The 23,345-nt window shown below is 39.9% G+C and overlaps 1 protein-coding gene across 2 annotated transcripts in view; it reads left to right on the top strand.

Moving 5' to 3' along the window:
* LOC306857683 (myocardin-related transcription factor B-like) overlaps positions 1 to 22,495 on the top strand; it is a 42,159-nt gene extending 19,664 nt beyond the window's left edge. The window contains exons 2-16 of one of the 2 annotated variants that reach the window (XM_079397734.1): positions 2,139 to 2,341; positions 10,084 to 10,149; positions 11,501 to 11,556; positions 11,818 to 11,893; positions 13,426 to 13,587; positions 13,705 to 13,874; positions 13,985 to 14,122; positions 14,194 to 14,444; positions 14,930 to 15,098; positions 16,546 to 17,334; positions 17,418 to 17,537; positions 19,186 to 19,353; positions 19,438 to 19,554; positions 21,289 to 21,349; positions 21,871 to 22,495. In XM_079397734.1, coding sequence (XP_079253860.1) covers positions 2,206 to 2,341; positions 10,084 to 10,149; positions 11,501 to 11,556; positions 11,818 to 11,893; positions 13,426 to 13,587; positions 13,705 to 13,874; positions 13,985 to 14,122; positions 14,194 to 14,444; positions 14,930 to 15,098; positions 16,546 to 17,334; positions 17,418 to 17,537; positions 19,186 to 19,353; positions 19,438 to 19,554; positions 21,289 to 21,349; positions 21,871 to 22,355 — 2,964 coding nt within the window. In that variant the 5' untranslated portion in view covers positions 2,139 to 2,205 and the 3' untranslated portion in view covers positions 22,356 to 22,495. The remainder of the gene's footprint in view (positions 1 to 2,138; positions 2,342 to 10,083; positions 10,150 to 11,500; positions 11,557 to 11,817; positions 11,894 to 13,425; positions 13,588 to 13,704; positions 13,875 to 13,984; positions 14,123 to 14,193; positions 14,445 to 14,929; positions 15,099 to 16,545; positions 17,335 to 17,417; positions 17,538 to 19,185; positions 19,354 to 19,437; positions 19,555 to 21,288; positions 21,350 to 21,870) is intronic. The other variant, XM_079397735.1, reaches the window with a different exon arrangement.
* The last annotated feature ends 850 nt before the right edge of the window (positions 22,496 to 23,345 follow it).

The raw sequence follows: 23,345 nt of genomic DNA, 5'->3' as shown, positions 1-23,345 counted from the left end.
TCGCAAAAACTTGGAGGAGTAGTTGCTGCTAATGTTCTTTTTACTCTGAGGTCATATCAGGCCATGCGGTTTTCCAATACTATCCGTCTCCATATCAAAACATGCTTTGGGATCTTTATTAGGTCAGTGACCGCATGTCCCACAATGTTTTACTCAATACATTTTTGTGTAAATGGCCTGAGTCATTGATAACCCAGTGCAAACAGCTGGATTTCTTATTAAAACCTGCCCTTTTTTTGAAAGGATGGATCCGATATTACAGGCAGTTAAAAGAATCAATTTTTTGCCTTTTTTTCGGGGGCCAGGGTGGTGTGTGGGGTGGCTCAGAGGTGGTTGAATGTGGAAATCCACAGGAAGAGGAAAAAAATGAATGGATTTTTTATTTTTTATTTTTAAGCAGAATGTGATGTTTTATTTGCTTTAAAGGGGGTCATATGATGCGATTTCAAGTTTTCCTTTCTCTTTGGAGTGTTACAAGCTGTTTGTGCATAGATAAGATCCCTGAAGTTGCAAATACTAAAGTCTCAAGACCAAAGAGGTATATAAAAGTTAAGACTCTGCCACGCTCCCCTAAAACGGCTCATTTAAACACGCCCCCACATGTCTACGTCACGGTGTGGGAAGATTTGCAAAACATGTATACGCAATGAAAGGGGGCGTGATTTTTATTCTCGCTGTAGTAGTGTTGCTACTGCCGGTGCCATGTCCTGGGGACACTGTGTTTAGTTGTGAAAGCTTCCAACAGAAGACACAACTAGAAGTCAGTTGTTAAGTTATATTTACAACACTGTTCCAGAACAGTTCAACCCAAATGTTAGAGTGTGTGCGCTGTGCAGCGCATTTTATGGAGGACAATTTCCTGAACATGGAAGAGTAGCCTAAAATGCTGGCTTGCACAAAGGCTGTTTCTATAAAGTGAGGCAATTCCAACTTTGCAAGGACAGTCTGACGCTTCTGACTTACAGCCTGTCTGACTATTCAAACGCGAGTTTTGAGCAGTGTAGAGTAGTGCTTGTTGTTTGTCGTTTCTCCGATCAAAAATGCAGACATCGTAATGTTTATGCGCAATGCAACGCAACGCATAAAAAGACAGTATAAGTCATTATAATCAGTAATTATGTCCCCACTAGATGCAACAAATGCTTCATTTATAATGAGGTTTATTTTTTTTGTGTCGTCGCGCCAGGACATGGCATCACAATATGGTGAGGGGGAGTAACATTTCCGTCTCACACTTGAGGTATTTGGCCAATCACAATGCACTATATAGCTGGCCAATCAGAGCTGGCCTCGCTTCTCAGAACAATGAGCTTTGTAAAAATCTACGCGTTTCAGAAAGGCGGGGCATAGAGGAGCAACAATAATGTACAGTATGTGGAAAATAACCTTAAACCGCATAAACACATTGCATTACACCAAATGCACAAAATAATGTTCTTTTTAGCAACGTCATATGACCCTTTTAATGTTTTAAGTTAGGAAACCAAATCCATCACTGGCAAAATTTAGTTTGTTAGTTAAACAAAATCCATCACCGTCCCCTTGTGTTTGAGATCAGTTGCTGAATTGATCTGCCACTGAAATTTGTATTGTAAAATTAGCAACAGAAAAATTTGCCTCTCAGTTCCCATGTGACAGGAGGTTTTGAATGGCAAGTGTTTCATGGGAATGAATGATTGTGGTTTGTGCTGATGTGGTCATAGTGTATTCTAACATTTTACAGCACCATGGTGAGCGCTGTGTTTATGTTTTTATTGGTTTCACATCTAAACCACTAGGATGATGTAAAGTTGAGTAATGATAGGCTTTCAAACACAAAGTCTATTCATTCACCGTCTGTGGAAAGGCTCATTTTTATTATTTGCTAGCGTTTTGATAGATGTGCAACAGCAGCAACTGTATATGCCATAGATTCAACACATCCGCTGTGTTTTTGGTCATTTTTCATGTCTAAAGTGATATTACAGACCATACACCACATCCTTGAACTATTACATCATTCCTAAACACCCCATTTCACTTATGATTTCAAGCATTACTAAAACAAAGTCTGCCTAACTTGGGCCAAATTCCTTTGCTTATGTTTTGGTGTTTACTTTTTTCTTCACTTTAATCCATACCGACTTTGTCTTTTGCAGAAACTGAAGTGAGGAGCTTCCTGTGACCATATCGTCTGTTGATCCCTTGACTCCTCACTGAGGAGACATGGAGGACCAGGGGTATGCTGGGATTGAGGGTTTGTTGGTGGCCAGCCCACAGAGTGAGGCTGTAACCCATGAGATGGGCGAACTGTCCCTGCACCCCAGCCAAAGGCTGCCCCCCCTCAACGAACGCAAAAATGGTACGTCAGTTGCTATGATACTGAATACAAATCGTTGGATTGAGTCATTTACAGGAATTAGCAATGCACAATATATCATTACCATAAGTACTTGATTAAAATGTAATACCCTAGTGAAAAAAATAAATATACTAAAATGTATTTGAAATAGCTCGGAGCTGTGGCCGTAAGGTCTCCGGTGCCTGTCGAGGCGGCAATCCCCGAACCAGGTGGTGGACACCGGAAGTAAGGGATGCCGTCAAGCTGAAGAAGGAGTCCTATCGGGCCTGGCTGGCTTGTGGGACTCCTGAGGCAGCTGACGGGTACCGACAGGCCAAGCGAACTGCAGCCCGGGTGGTTGTGGAGGCAAAAACTTGGGCCTGGGAGGTGTTCGGTGAGGCCATGGAGAAGGACTATCGGCTGGCCTCGAAGAGATTCTGGCAAACCGTCCGGCGCCTCAGGAGAGGGAAGCAGTGCCCTACCAACGCTGTTTACAGTAGAGGTGGGGAGCTGCTGACCTCGACTGGGGATATCGTTGGACGGTGGAAGGAATACTTCGAGGATCTCCTCAATCCCGCCGTCACGTCTTCCATTGAGGAAGCAGAGGGCTCAGAGGTGGACTCGTCCATCACCCGGGCTGAAGTCACCGAGGTAGTCAAGAAACTCCTCGGTGGCAGGGCACCGGGGGTGGATGAGATCCGCCCTGAGTACCTCAAGTCTCTGGATGTTGTGGGGCTGTCTTGGCTGACACGCCTCTGCAGCATCGCGTGGCGGTCGGGGACAGTGCCTCTGGGGTGGCAGACCGGGGTGGTGGTCCCTCTTTTTAAGAAGGGGGACCGGAGGGTGTGTTCCAACTACAGGGGGATCACACTTCTCAGCCTCCCTGGGAAAGTCTATGCCAGGGTACTGGAGAGGAGAATACGGCCGATAGTAGAACCTCGGATTCAGGAGGAACAGTGTGGTTTTCGTCCGGGCCGTGGAACACTGGACCAGCTCTATACCCTCTACAGGGTGCTGGAGGGTTCATGGGAGTTTGCCCAACCAGTCCACATGTGTTTTGTGGATTTGGAGAAGGCATTCGACTGTGTCCCTTGCGGCGGCCTGTGGAGGGTGCTCCGGGAGTATGGGGTCCGGGGTCCTTTACTAAGGGCTGTCCGGTCCCTGTATGACCGAAGCAGGAGCTTGGTTCGCATTGCCGGCAGTAAGTCAGACTTGTTCCCGGTGCATGTTGGACTCCGGCAGGGCTGCCCTTTGTCGCCGGTTCTGTTCATAAGTTTTATGGACAGAATTTCTAGGCGCAGCCAGGGGCCGGAGGGTGTCAGGTTTGGTGACCACACGATTTCGTCTCTGCTTTTTGCAGATGACGTTGTCGTGTTGGCTTCATCAAGCCAGGACCTTCAGCAGGCACTGGGACGGTTTGCAGCCGAGTGTGAAGCGGCTGGGATGAGAATCAGCACCTCCAAATCCGAGGCCATGGTCCTCAGTCGGAAAAGGGTGGTTTGCCCACTTCAGGTTGGTGGAGAGTTCCTGCCTCAAGTGGAGGAGTTTAAGTATCTTGGGGTTTTGTTCACGAGTGAGGGAAGGATGGAACGGGAGATTGACAGACGGATCGGTGCATCTTCTGCAGTAATGCGGTCGATGTACCGGTCTGTCGTGGTGAAGAAAGAGCTGAGCCGCAAGGCGAAGCTCTCGATTTACCGGTCAATCTACGTTCCTACTCTCACCTATGGTCATGAGCTTTGGGTCATGACCGAAAGGACAAGATCCCGGATACAGGCGGCTGAAATTAGCTTTCTCCGCAGGGTGGCTGGGCGATCCCTTAGAGATAGGGTGAGAAGCTCGGTCACTCGGGAGGAGCTCAGAGTAGAGCCGCTGCTCCTTCACATTGAGAGGGGTCAGCTGAGGTGGCTCGGGCATCTGTTCCGGATGCCTCCTGGACGCCTTCCCGGGAAGGTGTTCCGGGCGCGTCCCACTGGGAGGAGACCCCGGGGAAGACCTAGGACACGCTGGAGAGACTATGTCTCCCGGCTGGCCTGGGAACGCCTCGGTGTCCCCCCGGAAGAGCTGGAGGAAGTGTCTAGGGAGAGGGAAGTCTGGGCATCTCTGCTTAGACTGCTGCCCCCGCGACCCGGCCCCGGATAAGCGGAAGAAGATGGATGGATGGATGGTATTTGAAATACATTTTATTTAATTCTAAGTATACTACAAATACATTTACATATTTATGCATGTAGTAAAATACCCTGTAATTGTACTTTTAGTATATAACCTGGTATACTTAAAGTCTGCTAAATTAGAACAACTAATTTTGTACTTAATGCATCAGGTACACTTTAAATATCTTACCTATAAATACCAATATTATTCAAAGATCATACAATCCTCATTAAAACACATTTTAGGTTTAATATTAAGAAATGTGCATTGTGCACAAGTAGTACTCCAAATAAAGCTTAATTATAATTTTTATATCAGTAAGTCTTGAGCGGCATGTCAGTAAATATGGTAATACATTTGAACTATACTTAGTATGAAATAAATGTATTTTAAAAAAATATTACTTTTTTACTAGGCTATATATTGGCTGATGTTGGATATTTCATTGTGCATGATGATTTTCACTTTTAAAATTAACGTTGCCATCATCTAACCCTCATATAATGTTTAAACTCTAAATGCCTAAATTCATTCACTTGCATAAATTCACTTTATTGTTTTATTTGTAATACACTTGTTCAGAAGTTCGGGGTTGATAAGAATTTGTAATGTTTTTAAAAGATGTCTCTTATGCTCATTAAGTCTTTGATCATACAGTAAAACCAACCATATACTGTGAAATATTATTATAATTTAAAGTAACTGTTTTCTATTTTAGTATATTTAAAAAAAAAATTAAATGTCACATAATCTTTCAGAAATCATTCTAATATGATGATTTGGTGCTCGAAAAATGTTTGTTCTTAATATTTTTTGAGATACAGTTTCAGGCTTCTTTGATGAATAGAAAGTTCAAAAGAGCAGCATTCATTTAAACCAGTGGTCGGCAACAGGCGGCCCACGGCCAAAAGTGGCCCGCCAGCAATTAATATCAGGCCCACGCCCGTAGCCGGATTATTTAGATAGTGGTTCTGAAATGGATCTTTCATGACAGCAACAGTTACTCACAATCAGAGTAGGCTATGTGAGCGGAGCATGAGTGGAGCGGTGTGATTTTGAATGGAGCGAGGAGCAAATTTTTTTAAAGTCGGAGCGTCGTGGCTTTCACTCGCTCCAAGAGTGCTCCATCACCGCTCCATCACGAGTACAATTCATGCCAACGACTCGTAATATAACTGCATATTAAGCAAGAATTCACATGTTAAACATATTTAGCTAGCTATAGAAGAAAAGGATCACTCAAATCAGAAAGAATGTGAAAGCTATGATGACTGCAGTGGACATGAGCGGGAAGTAATTCGCAATTGCGAGTTAAAAACTCATAATTCTGAGATAAACTCGCAATTCTGAGAGCATATCAGTCTTTTTTCCCCCTCAAAACTGGACTTTAACTCGTAATTCTGACTTTATAATTCGCAATTGCGAGTTTATAGCTCACAATTCTGAGAAAAAAAGTCAGAATTGCGAGTTCATACCTCAATTCTGTGGGGAAAAAAGTCAGAATTGTGAGATAAAAAGTTGCAATAACCTTTTTTTTTTGTTATTCAGTGGCGGAAACGGGCTTCCATAGAACTATGATATTTCAAACATAGCTACTGAAATACTTCAGACGTGGAGCGGTGTTTCTGATATCAGTGAGCGTTTCTGATAAAAGTGGAGTGATTTATTAATAATCACTCCACTTTTCTTCTATAGTGGAGTGATTATTAATAAATGCTCGAAGCGCAGAGGGAAAATTGTTGACGCTTCACTCCGCTAACATACTCTGATTGGACACCGCCACACAAATGTGGCTTTTTGTTAATGACTGTCGCAGGATTTTACACAGAGTAACAGCTCACTACCAGTTTCAAAATACACTGGAACAGTCTGTCACAGCTAATTCTGGTTGCATTTTTCATCAATTAATATCTTAAATTATCCTTTGACTATGTTCTGGCCCGCCATCTAGTGGTGAAATGTTTTTTGGCCCGATGCCAAACTTACTTGCCGACCCCTGATTTAAACAGTAGTGTAGACAAAATAGTCAAGCATTTTTTGACAGTAATGTGAATATAAAAATCAGCCGACGAAGATGTTTGTAGTTAACCTGCAGTTCCGACAAGCCTAGTGTATTGACACATTTGATGTGAGAAACGGCTGGCTTCTGAGACTTTGTCTCAGAAAAGGACAGAGCAGTACTAAGTTGTTTGTCCTTCAAAAAAATCACAGACGATATCTGATTTAGATGTCCCTCTTGTCTAAATGTTCACCATCAGTCAGAATTTTTTTACCCATTTTTGGTGAATTTATTGTGAGATTTCAAATTTACCCATGTTCTGGAATGGAATTCGTTTGCCCGGTTGTAATCACTGCCTACATAAATTCAGCTATTTAATTTTTGTCTCTCTCTCTTCGCTGCCTAGTTCAATTCACGCCACATCCTGATTAGTTTTGCCTCTATTTCCAGGTGATTAAATAACATTTTATTTCTGTACATGCCGAAAATGAGAAGCTCTTTTTCCATTCTGTCTTGACGCACAGAAGCAGCCTCCACAATCCTGACATTTCTTTGCCTCTTAGTTTGGGCGCAGTCTTTTGATTGACATGTGAAAGGTCACAGGACAGCGCAGTCTGCATGCTGTGGCTCACAGCTCTGTGAGGGCTGCTCCTCTAGGTCTCTAGCTATGCTGAGGTCACACCGTCACAGCGAGTGGAAATGTAAACGACTTTGGCAGAGCATGGCCCGTGTCAGTTACTCATCCTCTGGCTGTCTGTCAAACAAGATGTTTACAGTATTGATGAAGAGGAGGGTTATTTCAACTGAGAGCTATTGTATGTTTTTTGCTGCTCTCAGATCTCAAAAATAAAGCATCCGTGATGCACTCTTCCATACAGAGAACGTTCATCGTTCTTCTAAACTATAAAAAGGAGCACTTTTTAATGATCTAGAATTGAACTTCCAATGGCAGGGAGGGGTTAATAATGGTCCGGTCTTTCTGCTCCCTCCTCTCCGTCTGCTGGTGGAGCAGAGATGTTGTCGTCTCTAAGGGAGTCCCAGTTTCACTGGAGCTGCTGATAATGAATGGAGAGCCCTGAAGAACAAGGTCCTTGTGTTTTTTTCACAAAGCTCTGGTGCTGTCAGGAGCCCACTTTAAAATACTCTGAACGTGAGGCAGGACGGGCAGACAGCATGGCCTGCTTAGGACTGGAGACTCACAGCATCTGCAGAGGAAACTTCATACCAGGTTCTGCAGCTTGCTGCTCGACTCTGAGAGGTGGATATCATTCTATCGCTGAGAGGATATATAGGTTTAGCTTATTTTGAATAGCTTTTACTGGCTGCCTGAAGCTTTGTTTGCTAGGCTTAGGTTTAATGGAAATTTGCATGACAGCATTTGAAAAAAGAAAGCTACTATTGATTGGCTTTTCATGAGAGAGCTATGTGCATTACTCCATGGACAATCAAGGTAATCTGCTGCAAATGGTTGAGATTGTCCATCAGATACACAACAGGAAGGTCAGTGATTAAGATAATAGCATTTCCATCTAAACAAAAGACAGCATAGATTGGCATGATATCGATGCATAAAGCTACTTATTTTCAAAATCGGCTAGTTAGTTAATAGGTTTTAATGAAGTCCTTTATAATTTGGCTGGTTTGATTGGATGCATTTCATAGGGGTTGTTTATAGAAGATGTGTCGCTGAATGGAACAGAATGTGATTAAATAATAAAACTTTACTTAATTAAAAACTTTACTTGAGATGCTTAGATGTGATGCTACAGCCAAAGATGTCCGTCTGAATGTATGTGGCTTCACTAACAGGTAAAGAACAGCTGATTAGCCACACTAAAGGCATCAATGTCAGTATTATTATTTTTTATTATTATTATTTAAATTATGTTACACTTTTGTTCAAAAGTTTGGGGTCTGTAAGATTTTTTTAATGTTGTTGAAAGAAGTCTCTTATCCTTGACCAGCCTGCTTTTATTTGATAAAACATATTTGCAAATTTGAAATAACTGCTTTCTATTGTAGATTAAAATATAAATTATTCCTGTGATTTCAAATTTTCAGAATCTAAGAAAAAAATCGTATTATTTACGTTGAAAACAGTGCTGCATAATATATTTTTTTTGAAACTGATGCATTTATTTATATTTTTTAGAATAGAAAGTAAAAAAAAACACTTTTATTCAAAATAGAAAGCTTTTGTAACATTATCAATATTTTTATAATCACTTTGGGTCAATTTAAGAAAAAAAAAACATAAAAAAAATAAATCTTGCTGACCCCAAACTTTTGAATTGCAATGTGTGTAACAATAATATAATTATGTTAGATAAACTGTTATTATATAATTCTCTGATCCTCACAGCTATTTTGAAGCCACTAATTCAGTGTGTTTGCCATGTTTGAGCAGATTCTGATTGTCAAAAATCTTTGAAAGGATCTGAAAGAGTGTTGAGATCATATTGTCTTGATTGTTACCAAGATGATGGAAGATGTTTTACTTATCATGTGGAATAACTCAACCTAAAAAGCTGCAATGTTACGTTGTGCAATCAAGGAGACCTAAACCATTTTTTCTTCTGTACCCCAAGTAAAAAATGAACCTGATTAGGATCAAGGTTAATGTTGAGTCATGTGTAGTCAGGGCACCAGGAATGCGTCTGCAATACTGTAGCAGAGGCCCCATTATTATCTCCTTCATGGTACAATCATTCCTCTTCTCAGAGCTGAAGTAAGTCCTTTTTATGTGTAAAATGTTTCAGTGTATTTACAATTATCAGTAGTAACTGTTCATACAGCTTTCTTCAGTGCCACATGTGGTGCAGAAATTGCACACTTCAGCTTTAAGTGCACAGATTCATACTGAAAACAATAAAATGCCAATCATGTGCCCTCAGCACCCTCCAGAGTTTCGTTCGCTCAACCTCAGCTGACCTTGTTAATAGTAAACTGACTCAGTTTTTAGTCAGATTAAACCTTTCTGTTTCTGCATTTAAGCATGTAGAACATCATTGCATTTGACACTGGCAGACTGACAGTAAATGTTTTATTAATATACATCAAATGTATGTTGATGATGTTGCTAGTGCCATGTTGAACTACAAGAACTGAGCATTAACAACAAATTGTTTTAATTACCTCATGCAGATATTGGCATGTGTGCCATGCAGCTGTGTGTTGAACTTGCCGTCATAGATTTATAAATTCCCAGCTAATAGAGCTCATGATTCTTGATAAATGTCAGACGTTATCATGTTGTCTTTCTGACCAATTTGAGCTGTTTTTATAATCAGCCAAGTAAATCCGGGAGGCTCAGCCAAGAGGGCAAAGAAAAATGTCTTGAGAATTTTCCCAGGAAGTCTTCCAAACAGCACGCTTCAAAAGGGTCGCTCAAGAGCCTGTTGATTTGGTAGCAGGAAGAACGTCTAGTTTTTTTTGAATGGTGGCTCTTATGTAATTCTAGAGAGGAAATGTGTGTGATTTCGGTTGTGCTGAAGGTTAGATTTCCTTTTGTTGCGTGTGTGTGTGTGTAAGTGTGTTAATCAGGTGGAAAAGTTCCATACTGTGTGTAGTGTTGACAAGCAACGCTGCTTCTGCTTCTCTCCACCAGTTCTCCAGCTGAGGCTACAGCAGAGACGCACCCGTGAGCAGCTTGTTGATCAGGGCATCATGCCACGTGAGTACAGCCCCTACCATCTAATACTGCTGTGTGCACCAGCATATGAACGAGAGGATGATTCATATTTACTCTTGTATGAAAACTGCTGATATTAACTAAATATGTAAATGTTTCACTCATGAAATGGCATTTTGTGACCCATTTTTCCTTCATAATCTAAAAAATATTTATGGTGGGATTTTATTTTATCCATCATGAATTAATTGGATTGTGAAAAGTGGCACTACGTCAAAAAGTAAGAGAGACTAAAAAAACTAGTTCCAAAATCTTGATAAGATTACAACTTTGTTTTTTAATAAATGTTATGTTGACTTTACAGGGCTAACTTATATGGAATATGAATTGTTCTATGTAAATGTGAAGAATTAGGTCACATTATTTAAAAATATTTAAAAGTGATCTTGCTCCCGATTTAATTTTCCACTACCGTTCAAAACTGTTCCATCACAGGAATAAATTACATCTTAAAATATATTAAAATAGAACCTTTAAAATAAATCCATTTTAAATTCTAATCGTTTTCACATTATTATTGTTTTAACTGTGTATTTTTTTCATATTTTTAATTTTAAAAAAAAGCGCAACTTGGTGAGCATAAGAAACTTTTCACAAAAACAAAAACATTTTACCAAACCCAAACTGTTGAGTGGTAGTGTAACCTTTGTGTTCCACATTACATAATGTTGTATTGTGACACATTTATACAGTCTTTGACAGTCCCCTGAATTGTTGATGTCCCTAAACGAAACGAACCCTGCATTAAGTCTTGTAAACCTTCCTTTTTTACTGTGCATTTAAGAAATCATTTGGTGCTGTGGTTTCTGTACCACATCCGCTTTTGAATCAGTTGTGTATTCTCACACTTCAGCATAGTTCACAACCAGGCATAGGTGACCAATGCACATGGTATTTTTCCAAAAGCTCACCTCTCGCCTCACCACCGCTCTTTCTGTTATTGCTCATAACCAGTTTTCCGTTCAGCCTAGTCACCGAGCAGTGTGTGAAATCTCTCATACTTATATAAACGTACATTTTTTTTTTCCTCTGGCCATGTCTGAGCTGATTGATGGGATTCACTGTATGCTGTCTCATAGCTCTGTGTAATATCAGGCATAGATTCTGCTGGAATTAAAAGGTAGCTGTCTGGTCCTGAAGGGCACCGTGTAGTCTGGGTGCTAATCTCTGTGTGGGCCCACCATCTCCGCTCTGAGTAATATGTGAGACCAGGCGCTACAGCATTTAGAAAGACTGCAGGAGATGAAAGAGCCGTGTGTTTGAAGTGTGGGTGATGGTCTTGTGTCCTCATGAGACTGATGCTCTGCTTTTGTGTGTGTGTGTGACTTTACAGCCCTGAAGAGCCCTGCAGCGTTCCATGAACAGATCCGCAGCCTTGAGAGAGCCAGGGTAAGAGCAGGGCACCAGGCCCCAGACCTCCTGCACTTTCCTCAGCCATCTGGGCTCTCTGATCCTCCCTGAAACCTCTTCAGAGTTGCTCTCTGTAATGGGACACATGTGAACCTCTCAGTTGATTTAATAGCTTAAGCCTTCTGTAAATGTGTTTGTTATTTGCAAAGCACAGTGGAGATCATTATAATTGTTACTTTCTGATCCCTGAATTACAAAGGGATTTTGTTTTCTGAAACTCTGTATCCTTTCTCTCTGTAGACTGAAAATTTCCTAAAGCACAAAATACGCAGCCGCCCAGAAAGGGCCGAGTTGGTCCGCATGCACATCTTACAAGGTAATCCTCCATTCACGATACATGTAATGGCAGCTATTCTGCCTGTTGGGAAAAGTTTTTTTTATCTACTGTGTTTTTAAACAAAGTTGTAGCTGTAGCTCTCAAATCTTGTTAGTAGAGATGGGCATCAATACAGATTTTTCTGATTCGATTCCAAATCCAAGACTATTTATTCAGTTTGAGTTTGAGTTCATTCTGGATTCACATCATTTGGGAGTAATTTCTTATCCATTTTACTTTACATTTTCTCTCTGTTACTGCTGTTATAAATAAAAAGCATTGTTTTAACTCATCTTTTATTAAAAGAACTGACACGTGAGAGCCATTTGTCTGGGAGTCTATATGTTTGCCTGTAAGAACAACTTAGGGACAACTTTCCAAAAATGGAACCCCGTTCCAAGCCAATAAAACTTTAGTTTACCTTCAAAACATAAATGAAGATATCTTTTAATGAAGCCTGACAGATTTCTGTCCATCCATTGAAAGTCCATTTCACCAAAACTTTGACACATCAGATGATCAGAAAAAATCAGACACCGTAAAAGTAATCCATATAAAATGCCAGATTATTCCATCTCCTGAAGAGATATGATCACTTTGCATGATGAACAAATTTAATTTAGGCTTTTATTCACATATAAACATTGAACAATGCACATATACATAGAGCACAACAAATATGGTAAATGGAAGCTCAACCATACCAGTCAGGTTTGTTGTCTAAGTATGTTGTCTAAATAACTGTTGGTTTAATCAAGTATGGTTGAACATATGTTGACCATATCTGATGTACAATATATGCTGATGTATGTACGATGATCAATGTTAATATGTGAATAAAAGCTTAAATTAAATCTGTTCATTATCAAATTGCATCTCTTCAGATGTTTTGTATTAAACAGCTTGAATCATATGAATTTCTATGCAATTTCTATATTTTTGGTGGAATGGACTTACAGTGGAGGGACAGAAATCTCTCAGGTGTTAATTAAGTCTTCATTATTGTTTCAAAGAAAAAAAACAAAAGTTTCATGGAAGAGTAATTGATGACAGTTCACATTTCTGGGTGAACTAACCCTTTAAAAGAAAGACATTTCTTGACATTATTTTGCTGTTCACAGTCTTTTCATGAATTCAGATTCAATAAAGACTGCAAACTAATATTCACAAATCTGGTAAAATATTATTTATTTTGCCATGCCGCTGAAGATCCAGCAGCAGAGGCATACGTTCAGTTGCACTAAAAACACTAATACAGGCAGACTTCCCTTGGTACATTATAAAAATAAAATATGAATTTTACCAAACTATGCTATCAAGTTAGATAGTTCAGCAGAAAGCAGTGACAGCTGAACCAGTCAGAATAAAAAAAACAAAACAAGAAAAAAATCATGTTCAAAAGAGTCCTCCAGATGCTGTACTTGTGCATTATTTACTTCTGTAAATGAGTTGACCACTGTGGGATTGTTGTGGTGGTTCAGTAGGAGTGTGGATTGAAATGATTGCTGTTCTGGTTTTTGGTGGGTTGGCAGAGACGGTGGCGGTGCCTTCTCTGCAGGCCACCCAGCTGAAATTGAAGAGAGCTCGATTGGCTGATGACCTGAATGAGAAGATTGCTCAACGCCCTGGCCCCATGGAGCTGGTGGAGAAGAACATCCTGCCTGTGGACTCCAGCGTCAAGGAGGCCATCATTGGTGAAAATGCAAACTTATTAAACTTAAACATGTTAATGTATTAAACTGGGGTAAATATGCACGTGGAACATAAATTGAATGCAGTATGATACATTGCCCTTTGTTTTAATTGGGTAGATGGTCAGATGCAGTACCCTAGAACTCTAGAGGAACCAGCTGATGAGGACAGTGGAGATGCGTTTTCACCCGAGCAGCCAGCCAGTCAGGAGTCCCAGGGTTCTGCAGCCTCACCTGGGGAGGTCTGGGCCATTGAAGAGTCCTCACCCTTACCTAATAACTTCTTACAGGTATTCTTGCCACCTCCTTTTCACTTCAGAGCTCATGGTACCAAAAAAATGAATTTAGTAATTTAGGTTTTGCAGAACACCCGAGATTCATAATGTGTTGTTTTTCACAGCACTTTCCTGCAGTGACCACCACTTCAATAGAATTCCTCAAGCCTTTTCCCACCAATGAGCAATCAGTTAGCCCTCCAGCACCCATGCCACAGCTAGTCACTGTGGCCCCTGTGAAGTCTGGGCCCACCCTTGTAAAGGTCAGTAAAGAACTGAAGAAACAACCAAAATAATGAAATCCCCTTGATTACAATCTCTGTTCAATTTACAGCAAAGTCAGCCTAAGTTACCTGGGGACAAGAGCCGCAGTAAGAAGTGTAAGGAGGCCAAGCCACGTGTGAAAAAGTTAAAATATCATCAATACATTCCCCCAGACCAGAAACAAGAACCCACCCAAGCCCCGATGGACTCCTCATATGCTCGTTTACTACAACAACAGCAGCTATTTTTGCAGCTACAGATCCTGAGCCAACAGCAACAGCAGCACTACAACTACCAGACCATCCTTCCTGCACCTCTCAAGTAAGCAAGGAGATCCGGATCTGTGTGTTTGTTATCTGTGTATCAGGTCCTGATGTTTTCGGTTTGTACTGCTTTACCAATCCTATCGTTGAGTTCGGTGGATGCAAACCATTTGGCCTTTGTCCTGCCTAATTTGGTAAAGGTCATATTTTGCTTTTGAAATTTGCCGTGTTTTGTCAACCATTAGTATAATGGCTGCATATGAATGGTTTTAGGTAGAAAACGCTATTATTGTTACCGGTGGCCATCGGGACCATTACCTATTTTCCAATAACAAATCCTGTTTAGTGATTTTCATTAATGGTAGGAAGTCGATGAGGTTATTGCTCTGCTTCCTTTTCCATCTCTTGTGCAAGATTTATTTTAGCTGTCGTTCTATTCTGCCTCTGCATTGTTCGATGGAGTTTATTTATTGAGAATTGTTCCTTCTGTGATGTTAAGTGTTGTTTCCTCCCTTTATTCCCATCTACTTCCCTACTCACCAGGCCTGTGATAGAAGGCCAAAACAGCAATGCCACAATGGCTATCAACAGCACCAGCAGCCTTGCTGCCTCTATTGTGTTGTCTCTGCCCACAGCAACACCTGTGCGGCCCAACAGCACCCTTTCCAACCGCAAGGCAGGCATACTACCTGCCAACCTGGAGGAGATGAAGGTACCAATAGATTCTTATTTTCAACAGAATAAATGTAATCAATAATAGATACATGACTGTTCAAAAGTTTGTAGTTGGTAAGTTTTTCAATGCTTTTGAAAGAAATTTCTTTATATTCATCAAGGCTGGATTCATTTAAAAATACAATAAAATGTAATATATATTGTTACACAATAAATGAAGTTTTCCATGATAATGTATTCCTGTGATGGCAAAGCTGAATTTTTAGCAGTCATTACGTCAGTTTCTGGGCCACATGATCCGTCAGAAAATATATAATTATTAGGGGTGTAACGGTTCACAAAATTCACGGTTCGGTTCGATACAACACAGTGGTGTCACGGTTCGATACGTTTTCGATATGGGGGGCAGGGCAATTGGTTACGTCGCAATGTTGGAAATATTTCTGTTTTAAACCATGAAGGCGAGCCAATGGATATCACACAAGCACGCGTTTGCACCAGGGTTTGCACACGTGCAAACTTTGCGCAAGATTTTTGTTGGTGAACGTCTTAATCTCAGTCAATTCACTATAAGCAGAAAGTGAAAGTAAAAACGTAATGACGGATATGGTATATGACGCTGCTTATTCTCTCAGAGACAAAGAGAGACGTATCTACTTCAACATATGCTGATTACGGTATAGCCTATAGTTGTTTTCATTTATTTCCTTTATATTTCTCTTGTGGCCCGTACATACTGAAAAAAATAAGAAACGTATTTTTCAACAACGTTTTAAGTTGTTTTTGAAAGTCGGTGCTTGAAATAAAAGCTTTTTATTTCATTGATTATTATTGATGACTGCAGTGTAATTATAGGACTATAGCCTAATTCATTGTAGGTAGCCTATAGCCTAATAGACCTGTTTAAAAGACCTTTTTTAAAAACATTTTAATTGAGGAGTAAATATAGCCTAATCTTATCCTCGCAGTGCATCAGTTATATGGCAATTATTGCAGGGCAAATTAATTGTAGTACTTTTAATTTAATAATAAAAGTAACTTCATAATAATAATAGGCCTAATAAAAATAAGAATGTAACAGGCCTACATTATTTGGAAATGCCAAATCCTTTTAAGATTGCCAATAATTTATGTTTTTGACAATATCTCTGGCTATCAATTTAATACATCATTAATTAATAAAAAAAGTATTATTTTCAATTTCCAATTCCAAACTTTAATACGATTGTGTATACTAAATAAAAATAAAATAAAGAAATAAATGACTTTTCCATTATGTAAAATTTGGTTAACATGGTTTGTCTCCAGTAAATATTAATCTTAATTATTAAATGTCATACAATCCAGATGATTTGTAGCTATTTTTATGGTGATATATGTGGTAACCCAGAAATCACTCTATGATTTCTCTATGATTTATTTTCTCTATGGAGCTAGTATTTATAGAATTAATAATTTCACTAATAATGGGTTTATTTTGGCAGGTGGTAGAGCTGAAAATGGAGTTAAAGTTACGTGGTCTTCCAGTGTCAGGAACAAAAACAGACCTTATTGAACGGCTTAAGCCTTTCCAAAAAAACAATGCCTCTACTGCACCCAACAACTGCACAGGACCTAACACACAGCCCTGCAGCACAACTATGGAGGTGTCCAGCACCACTACAACCCTATCCCCCATCCAACAGCCCTCTGAAAATCTGAGCTCCACTCCACCTGTGTCTCCTGGTTCTTCAGCGCTTCACAGCAAAGAGGACGCATCCATGGAGGGACAGGCAGAGGGTCAAAACCGCAGTTTTTTGGAAACTGCTGGAAACCCTCGGGAACAGGACAGGAGATTACACGAAAAGGAGCGACAGATTAAGGAACTGCTGCGTAAACTGGAGCAGGAGCAGAAGCTGGTGGAAGAACTGAAGATGCAGCTGGAGGTGGAAAAAAGAAGTGGACAGGTTGTTCCACCTGCAGAATATAATAACACTTCCTGTCCAGCCACTATGTCGGCATCTGTCAAAAGAGAAAACACTGTCCCTCCTAACTGCACACTGAGTCCACACACTACGCCAACGCTATTGAAGCTTGAAGAGGCCCATCCCAACCAGGTGACAGCTACTCCTCTCCGTCAGTTCATTATCAGCCACCAAGGAGTCCCACAGGTCATAGGACAGCACCAGACTCTTCTAACCACTCCGCATGGGGGCACTCAGATCCTTCTTCCAGTGCCCCTGGCAAATAATACCACTACTATCCAGCTGCCCAACACTAATGTCAAACTACAGGTAACACAAAACTTGTGTATATATGTGTTAGGTACAGTATATACTTGTCAATACTTAAATTTAATCTTGATGTCTTTTTGTAGCCAGTTTTGCAGGCTGTCTCTCCATCAGTGCCAGGTATAATTCAGACCCCCCAAATACAGCCCACCAAAGCAGAGAGCCCGGCATCCCAACAGCTGCTCAGTGATAACCACATAGTTCAGGTCAGTCTTATAACCAAATACAAATATGTTGCCGTATACTATATAATTGAACAAATATAATAGCATAAATATTATGTAATAGAATATACATGTGTTTTATATAATATTTAATAATGCATTGATAATACTAAGAATTGGTCCTTCAACACCAAATCAGCATGTTAGAATGATTTCTGAAGGATCATGTGACAGTGAAGATGGTTGCTGAAATTTAACTTTGCCATTTTAGCAATAAATGACATTTTAAAATTTGTTAAAATAAGACAGTTATTATAAAAACACACACACACACTCTGTATGTAAGAAGTTCATTTGAAGCACCATATGAACAATATTATGTGATTGGATCTGCTTTCTTTACTCTGTGTAATTAAGCTGATATTTATAGAAGCCCGTTTCCACCACTGAATAAACAAAAAAGGTAATTTTGACATTTTTATCTCACAATTCTGGCTTTTTCTCACAATTGTGAGTTTACATCTTGCAATTCTGACATTTTTTCTCAGAATTGTGAAATATAGTCAAAATTGCATGATATAAACTTGCAATTGCAAGAAAAACTCAGAATTGCAGGATTTAAACTTTTTTTTTCAAAATTGCAAGTTTGTATCTCGCAATTGTGACTTTTTTCTCTTAATTGCAATTGTGAGTTCAGTCAGAACCTCTGTCTTTTTCCCCCTCAGAACTGGACTTTATTACTCGCAATTGCGAGTTTATATCTCACAATTTTGAGAAAACAAATGTCAGAATTGCAATACAATTGCAAGGGGAAAAAAGTCAGAATTTTGACTTTTTGATTCTATCTCGCAATTCTGACTTTATTTCTCGCAGTTGCAAGTTTATATCCCACTGTTCTGACTATATAACTAGCAATTGCGAGTTTATGTCATGCAACTTTGAGATTTGTTTCAGTGGTGTTTCCTTTCTGTTTCCTTTTTTCTTTTTCTTTTTATTCAGTAGCGGAAACGGTCTTCCATAGATATATGTTCAAAATGAGTATGTTCAGCATAAAATATATCTGAAATGTAGATAAATCAAACAATTTTGTCTAACTGCTTATTATAAAAAAATTTAGTAAAGTTATCATTGATGTTGCTCTCAAGATGACCAAACGTCAGACAGGCATATCACTTTTATCCACACTATAGAGGGTTTTTTTTTACAGAGTATTGAATGACTGTGTAATCTGAGTAAGAACAGGATCAGTGCCAGCAGGAGCAATCAGAACAAGTGAACATAATCTGTGAGCTCTGGGATCATCTAATTTTGTCTGTCCAGCAAAGTCATTCATCAGTGAGATGGATGGTGGCTGTTGGTCTCATTTCTTTCTAGGCTTTCACTCTACTGTAATTGGTCTGTCCTGGCAGCAGGGCACCATGCTAAGGTTTCCCAGCTAGATGGCCATTACTTTGGCATAGTGAATGAGCCTGGCCTGAGTCCTGGATGACTTGTGTAACTAGAGCTCATTGGTTGTGATGAGCCGATAACATTTTCATCGACGGCCGTGCCTGGAGGATCCTTGCCAGCGTGACCTGAAGAGACTTGTTCTCATACCAAGCAGAAGATCATAACACAAAGTCAAATGCTCTATATGATGCTAGTGGGTGTTTATGGATGCTCATGGTCTATTGGTTTACTCTTCATGCAGACCCTGCCTGTGGGCACCACAGAGAGGTCAGGTTTCCAGCATGGTACCAATGAGAACCCAGCAGGCCTGGAGATACATCAGTGCTTCCTCAGCAGCTCCCCAGATAACAGGATCTCACCTCAGACGTCTCCCGTCCCATCAACCCTTATTAATGGGCCACTAAACAAAGTAGAACATCCTACTTTTATTGAGATGTTTTTAGTGTTGCTGTTCTGTTTTGAGTTGATTGCTCACTGAGATTTTTATCCCTAGACATCATTCATCCAGCAGTCCCCAGTTTTCAACCAGATGCCCAAGAACAGAGAACCACCCCGCTATGAGGAGGCCATCAAACAGACCCGCAGCCTACAGAATGCTGCCATCTCAGAGGTGATGACTTTCGGTTTCCTATATATCTATGCATGCTCATACACATTCTGGGTTGAATAGTGGGTTGTTTCAGCAGTTGTCAATTTTTAACTCACTCAAAAATTAACTTCCAATGTTTTTCCAATCCCTTTCTTTCTTCTGTGAAACACAAAATGAGATCTTAAGCAGTGAGCCTGTTTATCATATATGGAATGGGGATGGTGGTCTATACTACCAATCTCCAAAATAGAAAAAAATTCACCAATTATGTGCAGTAAGAAAGTTTCTCTCTAGCTCGGTGCTAGTCAAAGCGTGAAAGCATATTTAAATTTAGCAGTTTATCACAACGTGCTGGATGTTCTAATCAAAATGGTGTGGTCCTACATGTCAAAGGGTTCAATTTTAAATTAAAGGGTCCTGTGGCTAATTTCATACAATGATTACAAAATTGGTCTCATTTTTAAAAAGATTTCTATTTCATTAAAAATTTGCCTTATTAAATGAACTATTATTTATATAAAAAAAAAAAATCCTTCTGGGGCCTGAAATAGAGGAATTTTGGTCAATATTGATAATTAAACAATATTTTGCTGAATGTGTTTTGTGCTGGCACCTCGGCTGATTTAGGTCTGTCATGGATAAATAAATATGACAATAAAACCGCCAGTAAGTGGCAGCAAGTCCCTGTTTTAATAAATTACTTACTGAATCATTCATATCAAACGATTCGTTCAAAACGGCTGATTCAATAGAAAGGAAACAAGTGAATGGACCGTTGAATCACTGGCTCACTCGATTCGTTCAAAAATGTATTCATTCACAGAATGTACCACCGTATTGCTCTGCACTGTTGTATAAAACTAATAGCACATTTGTGCTGATATACAGAAAAGTACATTGCTTGTTCAATGAATATAAAAACTCATACATTGGTATTTTTTGTTTCATTGGTGGAATTATAAGGGTATTCTAACTGTATTCTAATGGGCTTCATCACGCAGTGAATGCTTTTGGACTCTCAAGACGTGTTTTTTTTTTTTTTTTTTTTTTTTTTTTTATAATATCAGCTCTCCTATCGTCTCGGTCCCTCACAGTCACGCATACATTATGTCAGGAGAATGTCTTTAAATTCTAATCAAGGAAAAATCTGTTGTCTTAAAAAACTTCAAAAGTTGCGATTTAACCATTTTGCATGAAAAATGACGAAATTGCTTCCGCTTGTGTGTAGCTTGTTACAGTACCAAGTTCTGATTGGCCAATCACCGTTATTCAGTTCGTAAATGATCATAAGTAGAGAATTTTAACATTTCATGTGCATGATAAGTTTTACGTAATACACAAAATTAATAATCCAAAGGGGATGGTAAGGGGGGATGATGGTTTTACAGAGGGGATGCTTTATGTCATTTTTACGACCAGGGAGATGGCATCCCCCCGCATCCCCCCTCAATTCAAGCCCTGAGTATACTATATCAATATTTTATTGTATGACATTTTATGTTTTCTCCAAGAATTCAGTAAACAATGTTTTTTTTAAGGTGCTATAGAAATACTTTTGTATTTCATGAGAACTGTCTCTTAAGACGTTTGTTGCAGTTAACCAAAGTTAGTCCTTGTCCATAGTTTACTGCTGTGATAACTGTAGTTAGTTTAGTTACAGTTTAGTTGATTGCAATTATTGCTTCTTCTCATTTGCCTTTTCTTCAGTGCTGTCCTTGATCTGAAATGTCATTTTTATTTTTTGTCGGTTTGCAGATTAACACAGCAACGAGTCAACAGATGGATGATCTCTTTGACATTTTAATAGAAAGTGGAGGTGAGTTTGTCATTTTGTTGCAGACTACAATAGATCATGTTCATTTGTCAACTCAAACTATAAATCCAAATACAGATGTTTATTTTCACACTTGATAATCATGAGTGTCTGTGTGGAGGCTGAGAATGTCAGGCTTATCCTGGCTACATTTCCCAGAATCCCCTTTTCCAGTGCTGACTGCGGTAACAGCCTGGCATCTGCTACCGTTCAATAAACTACCGTTCAAAAGTTTACCGTCAGTAAGATTTTCTTTTTGAAAGAAATTAATACTGCTGTTCGTGTTTCTTGAACTTGGTGTTCGAGAAACATGAATAAGAGTATTAATTTCTTAATAAGCATATTGGAATAATTACTGAAAGAACATGCGAGACTGAAGACTGGAGTAAAAGACTCAAAAGAAAAGTCTTAACCCTAAACGTTTGAATTTTTTGTGCAGTTTGATGGAGAAGATCTATTTAACTTTTTTAAACTAAAATGTTAACTTTTTAATTTCTTGTGCCACCCTCTTTTATATTCTGCAGAGATCACTCCCTTTAGTCAACAGGACCCATCTGTGCCTAAGATGATGCCTGTCACGGCCAGCATCACCACCCTGCCTATCAACACCGCCCTGTCCCGTCCACCCGCCCAGGTGCAGATGGCACCCCCGCCGGTGCTCATGGTAGATCCCATGCCCAGCCTGGCCTCCCTGGACTCCAACAACCAGCTGGAGGCTCTGCTGGAGGGCACGCTGGTTGGGCCAGAGCAGAGGACTTTGGGCCTGCTGGAGGAGCTTCAAAACCAGATACTGGAGCAGCCAAACTCCCCAATGGACACATCAGAGCTGGGCTTCACCGACTCGCCTGCACTTTCCTCCTCCGCTCTGTCCTTTAGTCTCCAAGACACTGGCCTGGACAACATGGAGTGGCTGGACATCACTATGCCTGGGCCCATCGGCGGACTCAATCCATTGGGCATCACCTCTGAATTCCTGGACGCTCATGATCTGCAGCTGCACTGGGACTGACAGGAATCGCTTCAAACATGGTTATACTTTCACTCGCACAACAAGCTGTCTGCTTATGGGGGGAAGTAGGGATCGTCTGTGTAGCGGTGGTTCACGTCTAGCAGTTTTATGTGACTAGACTCCAGCTCAGCTGTACACTTCACTTATGCCGGTTGTAATCACCATCTGTTCTCATTCACCTTTTGATCAGAAAAGACAAAAGAGCCTTGTGGGTAATGCTGGCTAGGGCTCTCTTTGCTGTGCCATACTGAGAGGGAGCTGCTTTTGGGTAGATTGAATTCTGCTGTATTGCTATTTTGTTTTTTTTCATTCATGTGCCATTGACATCGGATTGGTTGCAGTCAGGCCATAAATATCCTCACAGCTAGTTTCAAGGAAGGGTAAGCTGTCGGTTCCAAATGATGTGGCATCACGGTAGAGTTCACTTTGTTTGCGCAAAATTGAAAATTGAGCGATGATGCCATTAGTGCTCCAGTCCGTGATCATGAGTGTCTGTGTGGAGGATGAGAATGTCAGACTCAACCTGGCAGTCAAGTCATGTTTCCCAGAATCCCCTTCTCCAGCACTGACTGCAGTAACAGCCTGGTGTCTGCAAGATTCAGTGGCAAATACACTACCATTCAAAAGTTTGGGGTCAGTAAGATTTTTTAAAAGAAATTCAGTGTTATTTAGCAAAGATCTAATTATTTGATCAAAAGGGACATACATACTTTGTATCCAATGAAAAGTTAGATTTTATAATATAGACAAATATTATATTATTACAAAATATAATATACAATGTAACAAAAGGTTTACAATGTAATATACAATATGCATTGTAACAAAAGGTTTCTATTCATCCTAATATATTAATAATATGAAAATATATATATATCTCAATTGCCATCAAATATTAAGCAGCACATTTCTGAAAGATCATGTAACACTGAAGACTGGAATAATGGCTGCTGAAAATTCAGCTTTGTAATAAATTATATTTTAAAATAT

Source organism: Barbus barbus (assembly GCF_936440315.1).
Source record: "Barbus barbus genome assembly, chromosome: 38".
Lineage (NCBI taxonomy): Eukaryota > Metazoa > Chordata > Actinopteri > Cypriniformes > Cyprinidae > Barbus > Barbus barbus.
Note: the sequence above shows the minus strand (reverse complement) of the source record. Positions and strands in the feature narration are given on the sequence as shown.